General features: G+C 48.7%; 1 protein-coding gene across 1 annotated transcript; it reads left to right on the top strand.

Annotated features, from left to right (window-relative positions):
• Positions 1-7,031: 7,031 nt before the first annotated feature.
• On the top strand, positions 7,032-12,432 carry GPHA2 (glycoprotein hormone subunit alpha 2). The gene is made up of 3 exons (XM_088660008.1): positions 7,032-7,164; positions 9,664-9,848; positions 12,217-12,432. The coding sequence occupies exons 1-3, from the start codon at positions 7,032-7,034 to the stop codon at positions 12,316-12,318; spliced, it is 420 nt and encodes a 139-aa protein (XP_088516134.1). The 3' UTR covers positions 12,319-12,432.
• The last annotated feature ends 1,624 nt before the right edge of the window (positions 12,433-14,056 follow it).

Genomic DNA, 14,056 nt, shown 5'->3' on the forward strand with positions numbered 1-14,056 from the left:
ATTCCTCTTCACTTTCTGCCATCAAGTGAGGCATCATGGTTTTATTAACACATACACACATATATGCCACCTGAGCCTAGGATAGGGGGTGTTCACAGAATCAATATCTCAACAGATCTTGCATCCCCGCTAGGGTTCTAGGGGAGCCTCAAAGTCTAGCACAGAGCAGAGACACAACTTCCCGCATCAGCCCAACACACATGTACAACCCTTCCCTATACAGAACCACTTGGCCTATTGTTCCCCATCCTAGGAGGATGGTGGCTTCCAGCCAGATGTGGTGGGAAAAGGCCCACCCATTTGTCTCTATGGCAACAGAGCAACCTAATTAAGATGCTGTGTGAAGCACTTAACTGGCCAGCAGCTATGCCCATTATCTTACAAAAAAACATTTCTAATCCTCGCCTCTCCTACTGCAGACCCTCCAAGTGTCCCTATATTCCAGGGACAGTCCCGGATTTACAGAAGCCATCCCGGTTTCTTATTTGATCCTGGAACGTCCCGCATTTCCTTAGGGCGTCCCTGTTTTCATTGGAGAAACGTTGGAGGGTGTGGAGTTATGCGACCCCTGAGCCAAGCAGATAAGTAACTATGCAACCTTTAGAAGAAGTCTGAAGGCAACCCTGTACAGTGGTACCTCGGTTTAAGAACAGTCCGGTTTAAGAACGGTTTGGTTTACAAACTCCGCACAACCGGAAATAGTGTCTTGGTTTGAGAACTTTACCTCAGTCTAAGAACGGAATCTGAACGGTGGAAAGGCATCGGCGGCGGGAGGAGGCCTCATTAGGGAAAGCGTGCCTCGGTCTAAGAACAGTTTCAGTTTAAGAATGGACTTCTGGAACGGATTAAGTTCATAAACCGAGGTACCACTGTATAGTTCTTTTAATGTTTAGTGTGTGTGTGTGTGTGTGTGTGTGTGTGTGTGTTGAAAGCTGCAGGCAACCCAGTCAGATTGATAGGATAATACGGTAATAATAATAATAATAATAATAATAATAATAATAATAATAATAATAATACAGTCCTACCTCGGTTTAAGTACGCTTTGGTTTGAGTACTTTCAGTTTAAGTACTCTGCGGACTGTCTGAAACAGACTAATCCACTTTCCATTACTTTCAATGGGAAAGTTCGCTTCAGGTTAAGTACGCTTCAGGTTAAGTACAGACTTCCGGTACCAATTGTGTACTTAAACCGAGGTACCACTGTAATAATAATGAAATAGGACAAGGACATGCCCATTTTCATCCGAGAAATCTTGGAGGGTATGCTACTAGATCCAATGAAGCTGAATGCCGGAAGAATCAGGACAGCTTTTCAAAGCCTGATAGTCATTTATACTCCCAGACCCCTCCTGCCACCCCCTTGCCTCTTTGTGCCCCCAGTTAATTCCCTCCTGGGACAGTAGCACCCACTTTTAATGTGCCGTGGTTGAGCACCTGCCTGGCCCTCAGGGGGAGAGAGAGAGAGAGAGAGAGAGAGAGAGAGAGAGAGAGAGAGAGAGAGAGAGAGAGAGGGAGAGGGAGATGGATGCGCACATGCATCTGAGATGTTCTTGCTACTCTGCCCTTTCTTCCCTTCAGGCAGTTTTGGAACCAGCGGATTTGTGGATTTGACATCCTTCAGCTTTTCTGACTGAGCAATTCCATCAGAGGCACTCAAGGAACCAAACAATGGGTGGCTTATCTTTTTCTCTGTCTGTAGGCACTGTGGAAAAAGCGGGGCAAGCCTCTCTGGCACACAAAGGCCCTTCAGTCTCCTGTTCTTCAGCTGGATAGAGCGAGTCTTCACTCGCCCAGGGCAGGTGAGTGGAAACTCCCAAGAGGAGGAGGAGGAGTTGCCTTGTCTGGCAGAGGAGCACAGCCTCCACCAAGGCAGAAAAGGCAAGCCACTGGACCTAGATGGGTGGTGTGCTGCACTGATTTTCTGCCCCACCAAGGAAAGCCAGTTACTGGGCAAAGCAGAGTTGGACATGAAACCAGGATGCATGAATGTAATTCGCTGCTGCAGTGCTTGTTAGAGCATGTATACTTAGCAGTAAAGTCTCACTTAGTTGCATAGGGGGGGGGCACATGCCAATGGCAGAGCACACACTCTGCATACAGACCTTTTCCCTGCCCAGAGATTAGATAAATGTTGCCAGTCAGAGCAGGCAATACAGAGGTAGGGGGACCCACATGGTCCATGAAGGCAGTTTCTCTTGGCAGTTAAAGGATTCCAGTTTGATTCCAATTATGCTTGCGATATCCTTAACAAGTCCCTGAAATGCCCCAGCAAGATGCAAAGAGGATTGAATGGGCTACAAATTTCATTTATTTATTAAATTTATAAACGAACAAAGAGACAATGGCAGAAGAACCCAGGCTCTGCATGCACAAGGTCACTGCTTCAATTCCCAGTGTCTCCAGTTCGAAAGATCCGGTAGGAATTGATGGGAATGGCCTCCGCCTGAGCTGCTGCCGGTCAGAGCAGACAATATTGGGGTTGGCTAGACCAAGTGTCTGACCTGGTAGAAGGCGACTTCCTAGAGCAGTGGTTCCCAAACTTTTTCCAGCCGCTGCCCCTTCGGTTCCGTAGACTCATCCCCCTTACCCTTACCCTACCCTGTAAAAAGCATGATTTGGAAGTGTGTCTTGCATGAACCACCTAGGAAGACAATAACTCAATAACATTCAAATCAGGAACAATTAATTGCACATTTGTACAAAATCCAAGTAAATTCCACCAAATGGATTAACTTGATGCAATGATAATACCAGCTTTTCAAAGCCTTATAGTCATTCATGCTTCTACCCAGGGGTTGAATAGGCTGACCCCCCGCCCCCACAAGGGCGCAGGCTCGGAATGGACACACACACAAAATCATGCCTCTCCACTCTGGCTGGGAGTAGCTAGGAGCCCACCTGCTTTGCCATGTGCTCTTTCACTGCTCTGAATGACCAGCATCTCCTTGCCAAGGGTGCAAGGGAGCCTAGATATGTTCCTGCTTCTAGCACCCCTTGCTTCTTAGAGAACCCTCCCCTCCGGAATTCCACTGCCGCCCAGGGGGTGGTACCCTCACTTTCGGAACTATTCACTGTCTTAGGCACCATCTGTGTCATTTTTTCCAGCACCTGCTGAAGACCTTCCTCTCCCAACGAGCCTTTTACGTGTGGATCTCGACTCTCATCGGCATCTGTACTGGGATTGTTGTTGTTGTTATTTCATCACTTGTTGTTTGATGCCCTCTGCTCCTTTGGGGAGAAGGAGGGCATATAAATTCAATAAATACATGTAGCTGCAGACCTGGTAGTCACAATCCAGCGGCATCTCTGCAAAGGGTCCTCCTGTATGGAGCAAGAGCCTTGTGTCCTGGAATAACCTCAGCGCCAAACTGGATAATGCACTGCTTGAAAGGGCGATTGCATCTTTGCCGAAGCAACAGAATTACCCACTTAGTGCACATGAGAGCCAGAAGACTGCCAGCCCCCTTGGCAAGAAAACGGGCTGCCTTGGCGCCTGCCCGCTAGCTCAGATCTCAGAGCTTGGCCCAAAGGGGTTTCCCTTGCCTGGTCCCTTGAACACCTTCAGTCCAGGGTTTCTCCTTCCTGATTCCCAGCACGGGAACAGGAGGAAGCTGCCATGCCCTGTGCGCCATACCATTGGTCCATTTAGTTTTTTATTGCCTACTCTGACCGGCAGCAGCTCTTCTGGGTTTCAGAGAGAGCTCTCTCCCAGCCCTCCCTGGAGATGCCAGTGAAGATTGAACCTGGTGCCTTCAAAGCACTTCCACTGAGCTATGAGCCGTCGCCTACTGTCCCCAGAAGGAGGTGGGCTGGTTGGGCAACAGCCACTGATGCCCCTTGGTCCAATCTCAGCCAATCTATCCACCTCTCTCTCCTTACACTCACATATCCTAGAATCGTAGAGTTGGAAGGGAACCTGAGGATCATCTAGTCCAACCCCTTGCAATGCAGGAATATGTAGCTGTCCCATACAGGGATTCGAACTTGCAAGCTTGGCATTATCAGCACCATGCTCTAACCAAGTGAGCTATCCAGGTAGAGCAACAAAAACAGTTTCAAAAAGCCACAGCAGACAACAGATTTGTTTGGGGCAGCTTTCTTTATCAGGAGGACCAAAACTCAGCAGCTAAGTATTAAATTTGGGTGCAAAAGGTTCATTCCCCAATGGCATCTGCAGGCAGGGCTGGGAGTGACTCCCTGTCTGAAGCCCTGGAGAGTTGCTGCTGGTCAGAGCATGATGAACAAATATCCTGACCTGGTATAAGGGAAGATTTGCCTCTATCCAAGGCTGAGAGAATTCCAGCTTTCCAGCCCTGATCCCTTGCCTATACCTTCTTGGGTTCTGGGGGCACATCTAAAGAGTTGTGGTGGGCATGGCAAAATGCTTATTCTGCAGCAGAAAAAAAAACCTGGCTGTGCTCAGAACCTCTCTGCAAAACACCCAAATACACCCCAACATAAATGAAAGAAAGAAAGGAATAGGGAACACACTCCCCGGGACAGCCACCCCCATAAAAACTTGATTTAAATTTGAATGGACAGGGGGGGAGAACAGGGCCTTGACGAGCGCCAAGGGGGGGCTGTCAGAGAATGTCATGTTGCCAGGAGGAGATAATATTGGGGTTGGTGGACCTCCTCACCACATTGTTAAACTATGGAACTCACTGCCACAGGAGGCAGTGAATGGCCGCCAACGCCATGGTCGGAGGCAGGAAATGCTTCTGAATACCAGTTGCTGGAAACTGCAAGAGAGGAGAGGAGAGATGCACCCAGGCAGAAAATTATGAAAGAATGGAAATATGTACAAGATTTCTTGGAAAAAGAGAGTCTAGATAACAATTTAGTGATGTGCTTAGAATAAAAAATTACAAGAGGAGAGATTAGTAGTTTGAATTTAACAAGGACAAGATTTTTAAATAGACATAGTAGGAGTGACAGCAATGGAAAATGATTGTACATAGAAAAGCATGTCGTAAATAATAGGAAGTAAAGTTCTTTTTCTCTTTTTTTCCCTCCTCTTCTTTTTCCTTTTTTTTCTCCTTCATTGTTCTCTACTTTTTGAGTATATGTATTTTTGTAATTTTGTGTTTATGTATGACTGGGTTTTCTTTAGATATTTTATATGGTTTTTTCTCTTGTATTTTTTCTTGTATTTTTGATTTTGTATTTTTACTTTTGTATTTTTAACATTATCTGAATAAAGTCTTTTCAAATTTTAAAAGAGAGAGAGAGAGAGGAGAGGGCTCTTGTGCTCAAATCCTGCTGGTATGTTTCCCTTGTGGGCGGGCCACTGTGAGAATAGGATGCTGGACTAGATGGGCCCCAGGCCTGATCCAGCAGGCTCCTCTTGTGTTCTTAACACGCCTTAGCCAAGGCTCCCCCCACATTCTGTTCTTTTTTCTCGCGCAGATATTCTATGTTGGGGGGCGGATTGCAGGTGTTTGGGGAAGTCTAGCCAGCCAGCTGTGGGCTCGGTTACTACAAGGCAGCAGGACCCAGAACAGCAGAATCATTCCAGGAACTTTGAAGGGCAGACAAGTTGTGGCGCTTGGGTTTCAGTGGGGCTTCGGTTTTGGCAGATGGGCGGGCTGCTGCGTGAGTGGCAACGCTTTACTTCTCCCAGTCAAGATGAAGTGGGTGGGGAGACAAGGGAGGTGGGAGCTTAAAAAGGGAAGAGCCCAGGTGAAGAGGAGAGGCAGCCACCTGAGATACAGACACCTCTTGGGACTAGAGACAAGTCAAAGTCTGCTTTGTTAGCGGGCTGGAATAATTCCATCAAGCTTTGCAGGTAAGCATGAGCACATGGGGGCTGGTTCGGACTCAGAGCACAGTTTGCAAGGATAATCTGGGTGATGCAAACTGACCCGTAGGCAGAAGCTGGGATTTGGGGCAAGTCACAGTCAGCCTTGGAGTGATGCTGCAAGGGATAAAGGTTGCAAAACAAAGCTTAACTTTATCCACTACTTTTAATGTAGTTTATCTGTGGAACTCCCTGCCACAGGAGTCAGTGATGGCCACCAGCCTAGAGGGTTAGGCAGATTCATGGGGGTATCAATGGCTGCTAGCCACATTGGCTATGCTCTGCCTCCACAGTTGGAGCAAAAATGCTTCTGAATACCAGTTGAGAGTTGCTGGTTTCCCACAGGCTTCTGGTTGGCCACTGTAGGAACAGGATACTGGACTAGGTGGGCCACTGGCCTGATCCAGCAAACAAGTTCTTTAATTCAAAACCACTTTGCACACTCAACATTATGTGCAAAAAATGGCATGTCCAGATTGATTGGCATGCAAATAGACCTGGAGAGGGTGGGGTGGGGGACTTGCAGGCTGCGTTTGATGCTGCAAATACTGTAGGTTGCTGAGACATCACAAGCTGGTCATTGCCAACAGCTGTTGCCGTTTTTAAAAACTTTAGTCCAAAACATCTGGGAGAAATCTACAACTCTCATCAGCCTCGGCCAAGATGACTGGGACTTATAGTTCAAAATGGCCACGTTGGCCGTGGGTGATGGGAGTTTGCAGTCCAAAGCATTTAGAGGGCACTAGGTGGTTTCGATGCCACAACCAGAGAAGACAGAGGGGGGTAGGATATACATCTTCAAATATCTGAAGGGCTGTTCCATGGAGGATGGAGCAAGCTTGTTTTCTGCTGCTCCGGAGGGGAGGACCTGAACCAACGGATTCAAATGGCAAGGAAGGAAATTCCAACTAAGCATTAGGAAGAACCTTCCCACAGTAAGAGCTGTTTGACAGTGAAATGGGCTGCCTTGGAAGGTGGTGGACTCTCCCTCCTTGCAATTTAGATGGCCATCTTCCAGGGATTCTTTAGCTGTGATTTCTGCATTTCAGGGGGTTGGACTAGATGACTTTTGGGGGTTCCTTCTCAACCAACACTTCTCTGTGCGTTGTTTTGTCCTCTCTCTCTCTCTCTCTCTCTCTCTCTCTCTCTCTCTCTCTCTCTCTCTCACACACACACACACACACACACACACACACACACACACAGATATTGCCTTGTGTATTTTCCAATGCCGAGCCTCTCTCTTTCAGAGATCGCAGAGGCAATGCCAACTCTCCTCTCTGCCGCCTTCCTCTCGGTGCTGCTGGCCACAGGCTGCTGGACTTATGACGCCAACCCTGGAGTCGGTTGCCACCTCCATCGTGAGCTGCAGGGCTTGGGGGTTAGGGGAAAAAGCAGCCAGGACCTCAGCAGAGGACTGTCGGTCTCGGCAAAGAAGTGGTGGGGAGGGAAGGTGCCTGGGCCCTTGCTGAGACACCCAGCCTCATTTGCTATTCACACCTGTAGGGCCTGGCGTCCAGCGTTCCTAGGTGTCTTGCTCAATTCATTGCAAATCCTGCCTTGCAGGGGGGTTGGACTAGATGACCCTTGGGGGTCCCTCCCAACTCTACAATTCTGGGATTCTATAATAAAAGTTCAGCAAAGCTATGCAATTCCGTGGATCAATGCAGCAGCAATACTTATCCAAAGCCTTTCAGAAGCAGTGGGTTCAGTGCCATAAAGACCCACAAAACAGGAGACCTTCTAGGGCAGTGATGGGCAACCTTTTGAGCTTGGTGTGTCAAAATTCGCCAAAAAACCCGAGCATAACTTGGGTGGTGTGTCACTTCGAGGAAAAAAACCATAATTTCGCGATATTTATAGTTTAAATAACATAAAATGTATAATTGTAATATATAACTGTATTTAATAAACCAAAAACTAATTATTTAACCAAACCAAACCAAACCAAACCAAAAAACCCTTATTTATCACAGTGCCCAGTTGAGCTTTTTGGGGGAGCTGCTAACCAAAGTTTTAGAGGTTTATTGGGGGGTGCAAAAGTTGCTTTGTTTTGGGGGGGTGCCCCAAAGCTGCTGTGCTTTTTTGGGGGGGGGGAAGAGAACAGAAATAAATGGCGAATAATACCTTCACTGGAACTAACACGCAGCACCAACAGAGTCTGCCAAAGCGCCAAAAACCCCAGCACAAAAGGGGTTAAAAAACGAACGCTGTTGCACCCAATCATCGTCTGCCAAAGCACCAGAAAAAACAGCACAGAAAGGGTTAAAAACCAATCTCTGGCTACCGGCAACAACAACAACAAAGGATCCGGGTTTTAACAGCGGAGACAAGCTGTAGCGTGAGGAGGAGCGGGAGAACAAATGGGGGGGGCAACAACAGTGCAAATGGGCGGATGGGGCGTGTGCCAGCAGTGAAGGCTCTGCGTGTCACGACTCACGTCTGACACATGTGTCATAGGTTCGCCATCACTGTTCTAGGGATTTGAGCCCTTCTGGAGATGCCAGGATCTCAGCCTGGGAAGGCAGGAGACAACAAAACAAAACTGGAAACTCTTGCCTTTTATTTAATTGTCAATGTCAAAGCAGATTTTTTGGGTCATCCTGAATTATGACCAGTTATTTAGAATCTAGCCTTGGTGGATAGGTTCAAGATAAGATCCCCCCACCCCAAAAGAAAATAATAGAGAGCATATATTACGAATTTGAGCAATTTTGTTTTTGTTTTTTTAAAAAAATCTAAAAACAGGAATGTTATGACCATAGGCCAATAAAAGCCCCTTCCCCTCCTTCTTTTTAAAACAGGGGTTGGGAATACCCTTTGCATTGCGCCTAACTGGTGTGTGGGGCGGAGTGGGCGGTAGGGAGACTGGGGGCCAGAGGGGGCCACATCTAGCCCTGAACAAGATGGAGAACCCCAGCCCAGCAAAAGCATTCCTTCCTTTGGCATGTTTTTTAGGGTTGCCATGTGTCCTCTTTTCCCCCAGGACGTCCTCTTTTTCAGGGGTAAAATTTCCGTCCGGGTGGATTTCTTACATTTGCAAAAATGTCTCTGGCTATACTTTCTGGATGAGACATAGACATAACTGGTGGTTGAAGAGTTGCTTTCTTCTCTTCTCCTGCCCCCCCCCCAAGGCAATATATCACAGCTTCTATAGCCTACATATAGTAGGGGTATTTAAAATGAGTCGTCATAGCGTCCTCTTTTTTGCGTTTCAAAATATGGCAATTATATATAGACACATTTCTTCTGCTTATTATTAGCTATCTGGGGTGTCAAAACTAATTAAGTCGGCTAATGATTTGTGTTCTTTCGAGGAATAGGAGTCATAGGACTCAGTGGTTCTCAAAGTGGATGGCAAAGCCCCCTTGGGGGCGCTAAGAGGCAAGGGGGCAGCAGGGGGGGCGCTGGAGGTGTAAATGGCCCCCAAACTTTGAAAAGCAGGTATCAATGGATCACGTTCACCCATTTTGCTGAATTAATTAAACTAGTTTTAATTTGAGTTTTGAACAAAAGTGCAATTTATTATTACTGTGCTTAGTTTTTGTGTGCTGGTATCTTCCTCTGTAGGGTGTGCAAACTGGTCTTCTGAATGATGCTTTTTCTAGGGTGGAGTAGGGTGGGGGGCACTGGGGATGAGTTCAGGGAACTAAGGGGGTGGTGACCCTAAACGTTTGGGAGCCCCTAGTCAAAAAACAAAGTTCAGGAGCAGCCATGAACAAGATTCCCTTCCAAGCAGCACATAACCAGCTCGGAGACCAACAGCCTTGGCCCAGTGTCTGCTCTGGAAGTCACTGGTCAGCCTTTGCTGCCCGCCCACGACTGCCCTGCTCTTCCTCCTCCTCCTCCTCCTCTCCCAGCTTTCAGCGTGACCATCAAGAGTGACCCCCGAGGGAGCTGCCGCAGCAGGCAAACGGTCCAGGCCTGCGTGGGCTACTGCGAGTCCAGTGCCTTCCCCTCCAAGTACTCCGTCCTCCTGGCCAGCAACTTCAAGCACAACATCACGTCCGTCTCCCAGTGCTGCACCATCGGCAAGATGCAGAAGGTGAGTGAAACGGACACCCATCTAAGTAACCAGAACTTACATACACCCTGCAACCGGTTTGATGGTGGTTCCTTCATGCAAGCAGAGAGTTAAACTGCGGAACTCACTGTCACAGGATGCTTGCCAACCTGGATGGCTTTAGAAGAGGAATGGGCAAATCCATGGGGAATAAGGCTATTGGTGGCTTCTAGCTATGCTCTGGCTATTATTATTATTATTATTATTATTATTATTATTATTATTATTATTATTATTATTATTATTACCCCATTCTTCTGGCTGGGTTTCCCCAGTCACTCTGGGTGGCTCCCAACAGAATATTAAAAGCATGATAAAACATCAAACATTAAAAACTTCCCTGAACAGGGCTGCCTTAAGTCAGAGAGTTGTTTATTTCCCTGACATCTGACAGGAGGGTGTTTCACAGGGCAGGCGCCACTACCAAGAAGGCCCTCTGCCTGGTTCCCTGTAATCTTACTTCTCACAGTGAGGGAACCGCCAGAAGGCCCTCGGAGCTGGACCTCAGCCTCTGCCTCCACAGCATACCCTCCAATATCTATCTGATGAAATAATATTCGTTATTTATACTTTGCCCGTCTGACTGGGTTGCCCCAGCCACTCTGGGCAGCTTCCAACATATTAAAAAAACATAGTAAAACAATGAACATTTTTTTAAAAAAACTTCCCCATACAGGACTGCCTTCAGATGTCTTCTAAAGGCTGTAGTTACTTTTATCTCCTGGGTTCTGGGTTTACATAATTCCATACCCTCCAACATTTCTCTGCTGAAAACAGGAAAAGCAGGACATTCCGGGATACCTGGAGGGTCTGCTGGCACTGTTGGGGCAGCAATGCTTTTGAATACCAGTTGCTGGAAGCCACAGGAGGGGAGAGGGATCTTGTGCACGGGGGTCCTAATGACATCTGGTTGGCCACTGTGAAAACAGGATGCTGGACCAGGTGGAGCCCCTTTGGTTTGATCCAGCCGTCTCTTCTTGTGTTCCTATAACTGGCAACCTGGTGATGGAAAGGGTGGTGGTGGCGGCCCCAGCCCCTCCTGTTTGGTTGTTTCAGCCAGTGGAGTGCCGAGAGAATGATAGGCACCAAGTCAGACCCACTGGTACATTTAGTTCAGTGTTGTCTACACTGACTGGCAGCAGCTCTCTGGGATTTCAGGCAGGAATCTCTCCCAGTCCTCCCGGGAGATGCCAGCGGGGATTGAAACCGGGACCTCCTGCTTGCAAGGCAGATGCTCTGCCGCCGATTTATGGCGCTTTCCCTGTATACGAGAATCTAGAAAAAGGGGCAGGTTGCAGCTCACGAACCTCTGGGCTGAAGGTGAGCATAACATGGCAGAGGCTTGGTTAGAAAGGGGGCTGAAGTGGGCGGTCAGAGCAGGAAAAGCCAGGCTCCTAAAGCATGGTGCTGAAAATGCAATGGTCAGAGATTTGATCCCTGTTGTATGACAGCTACATAGTCCTGCAAAGCAGTCGGTTGGACTAGATCACTCTCAGGATCCCTTCCAAATACCATTCTAGGATTCTACAACCCTAGAACTGTAGAATTCGAAGGATACCTCCAAGTCCGACCCAGTGTAAGGCAGGAACCACAGCTAAATAATCCCCAACCGACGACCATCCAACCTCTGCTTAACCACCAGTGAAGGAGAGTTCACTACCTTCCAAAGTACAGCTCTTTCTGTCAGAAAGCTCTTCCTAATGCTTAGTTGGAATCTCCTTCCGTGTCATTTGAATCCATATGTTCAGGTCCTCCCCTCTGGAGCAGCAGAAAACAAGCTATCAGAGTTGATAGGAAAGCCATATTCAACTAACTAAAGCAGGGGTAGGCAACCTAAGGCCCGGGGGCCGGATGCGGCCAAATCGCCTTCTCAATCCGGCCCGTGGACAGTCTGGGAATCAGAGTGTTTTTACATAAGTAGAATGTGTTCTTTTATTTAAAATGCATCTCTGGGTTATTTGTGGAGCATAGGAATTCATTCACCCCCTCCCCCCAAAATATAGTCCAGCCCACCACATGGTCTGAGGGACAGTGGACCGGCCCACGGCTGAAGAAGGTTGCTGACCCCTGATCTAAAGGGCTGCCACATGGAAGACGTTCCACGTGACAGCGCTTTAGATCAGGCATCCCCAAACTTCGGCCCTCCAGATGTTTTGGACTACAATTCCCATCTTCCCCGACCACTGGTCCTGTTAGCTAGGGATCATGGGAGTTGTAGGCCAAAACATCTGGAGGGCCGCAGTTTGGGGGTGCCTGCTTTAGATAGTTGAATATGGCTTTCCTATCAGCTCTCTGTCTTCTCTTCTCCTGGCTAAACATACCATCTTCTACTATTTTCTTTCTCCTACAGATCAAGGTGCATCTGCGTTGTGGGACCACCCGGCCCGAGACCATAGAAGTCTTCACAGCAAAGACTTGCCAGTGTGATGTGTGCCGCCTCTCCAGATACTAGGGAGTCGGCGGTAGCCATGCCTGCTTGCAGCCTTTCTATGCTATCAATTGCCGGCTCTCTGTACCCTGGTCTCCCCCTTCCCCTCTCCCAACCAGAGTTTGCTTAATTCAAGGATGTAGCCCAGGGCCAGCTGCCTGCAGAGCCACACAGACACCTACCACATCACCCAAATATTGCCTCCTTACATACAGTACTTTGCAAACTAGCGAACTCAACTAGCCTGAAGGCTGCCGTGGTGGAGGAGGCCTGGGCCCCCCTTTTTTTCCCTTGATGGGGCTCTGCCCCACAAGTCGCAAACGCAAGCATGCAGAAGAAACCTTTTGTGGAAACAAGGAGGATATAAATGCAATGCAATAAAATAAATATAAAACCACAACCGCGATTCTCCCAGCTCTTTTCACCGTTCAGATCGCAGAGACCATCAGTGCCTCTTGCCCAGCCACGCTCCCCCCCCCCAAGCCACTGACATCAGACGTCAAAATCAGCCATGACATGGAAGCGTTCTCTTTATTGATTACAGACTTGTCCAGCAAAAGGAACACAGGGCAAGGGCGAAACTTTTTAATAAATAAGACCGACGACGCCCCTGCCCCCCTTCAACAAAATAGCTCTCTTCTGCAGCATCCTCCCCACCCCACCCGCCCCACCCCACCCCTGGGTGCCTCGGGGCCTCCCCCCCTGTGGAAACTACACAAGTGTGGCATCTAAATAGACTATAGAAGAGGAGGTGTCCCCAGATACTACAGTGCCCAACTGGCTTCAGTGTTCTGCTAAAAAATAAAACTGTAATACACTCAATGCCCCCCCTTCCCCAAAATAACCACCCAGTGACTATTCTTCTGGTTACAGATAATGTTTTGAGGTCATCATGCCAAGCAAAGAGGGGGGGTGGCAGTGGTGGTAGTGGGGAGCTTTTAAACCCCCTCCCCGCTCCCCACACACAGATACTAAACCCTTTGGTGGAGGGGGGAATGATATAGTCAGCAAACCAAGGCCTCCCCCCACCCCACCCCTTTATCGCCACCACAACCACAGCACCCTAGTATTTTGGACCTGGAACACCCCAGATGTTTCTCCCAGCTACCACCAGCCCCAGTCAGGGGTGGCGGAGTCCCACGACACCAAATGTTGTCATCCCCCCCCCTCCCCGCCGCAAGACCTGAGAGAGGAGGAGCAGATTGCAGCCACCGCCTCCCCCTCCTCCTGCAGAGAGGTGGTACATCCTTGCCTGCTTACCCTTCAAATGTCCTGACCCTCACCTCACCGCCCCCCCCAAAAAAACCTCAATTTCCCAGCAAGCATTTCCCCACCCACCCCTAACCAGCGGCATCCCTGCTTTCCACCTGTGCAACAACCAGCCCTTCTAAAGTGCAGGAGTTTGAACACTCTTCTCCCGTCAAAGCTCGCCCCCCTCCCTCCCCTCTAATTTGCGGCTCCAGTGGAAATAGGGAGCTGAACGGGGAATGTGTTAGAGCTACGCTCCATCTTGGGGGGGGGTTAGGGGGCTGTGAGAATCAAAGCAAAGTGCACCTGAGTCTCTCCCTCTTTCTCGTTCTCCCCGCGCACACACTCCAAGGATGCAAAAGTGTGAAAACTATAAAAAGCCCCAGAGGGGAGGAATCTCTTCCAGGGGGACACACAAGAACCTCCCCCATCGCACCGCCCCCCCCCAAATAAACTGCTGAAGGGGGAAAGCAACTGCCAGCCCCCCTCAGCCCTAAACCCAGAGGGAAGAACC

The sequence above is a fragment of the Zootoca vivipara genome, chromosome 16 (genome assembly GCF_965207765.1).
Source record: "Zootoca vivipara chromosome 16, rZooViv2.hap1.1, whole genome shotgun sequence".
NCBI lineage: Eukaryota > Metazoa > Chordata > Lepidosauria > Squamata > Lacertidae > Zootoca > Zootoca vivipara.

What these genes read in the sequence shown, in the direction of transcription:
- GPHA2 (XM_088660008.1), top strand. Translation starts at nt 7,032, where the DNA reads ATGCCGAGCCTCTCTCTTTCAGAGATCGCAGAGGCAATGCCAACTCTC. An exon ending in AGTCGGTTGCCACCTCCATC is followed by an intron (nt 7,165 to 9,663) that starts GTGAGCTGCAGG and finishes CTCCTCTCCCAG; the next exon opens with CTTTCAGCGTGACCATCAAG. An exon ending in CCATCGGCAAGATGCAGAAG is followed by an intron (nt 9,849 to 12,216) that starts GTGAGTGAAACG and finishes TTTCTCCTACAG; the next exon opens with ATCAAGGTGCATCTGCGTTG.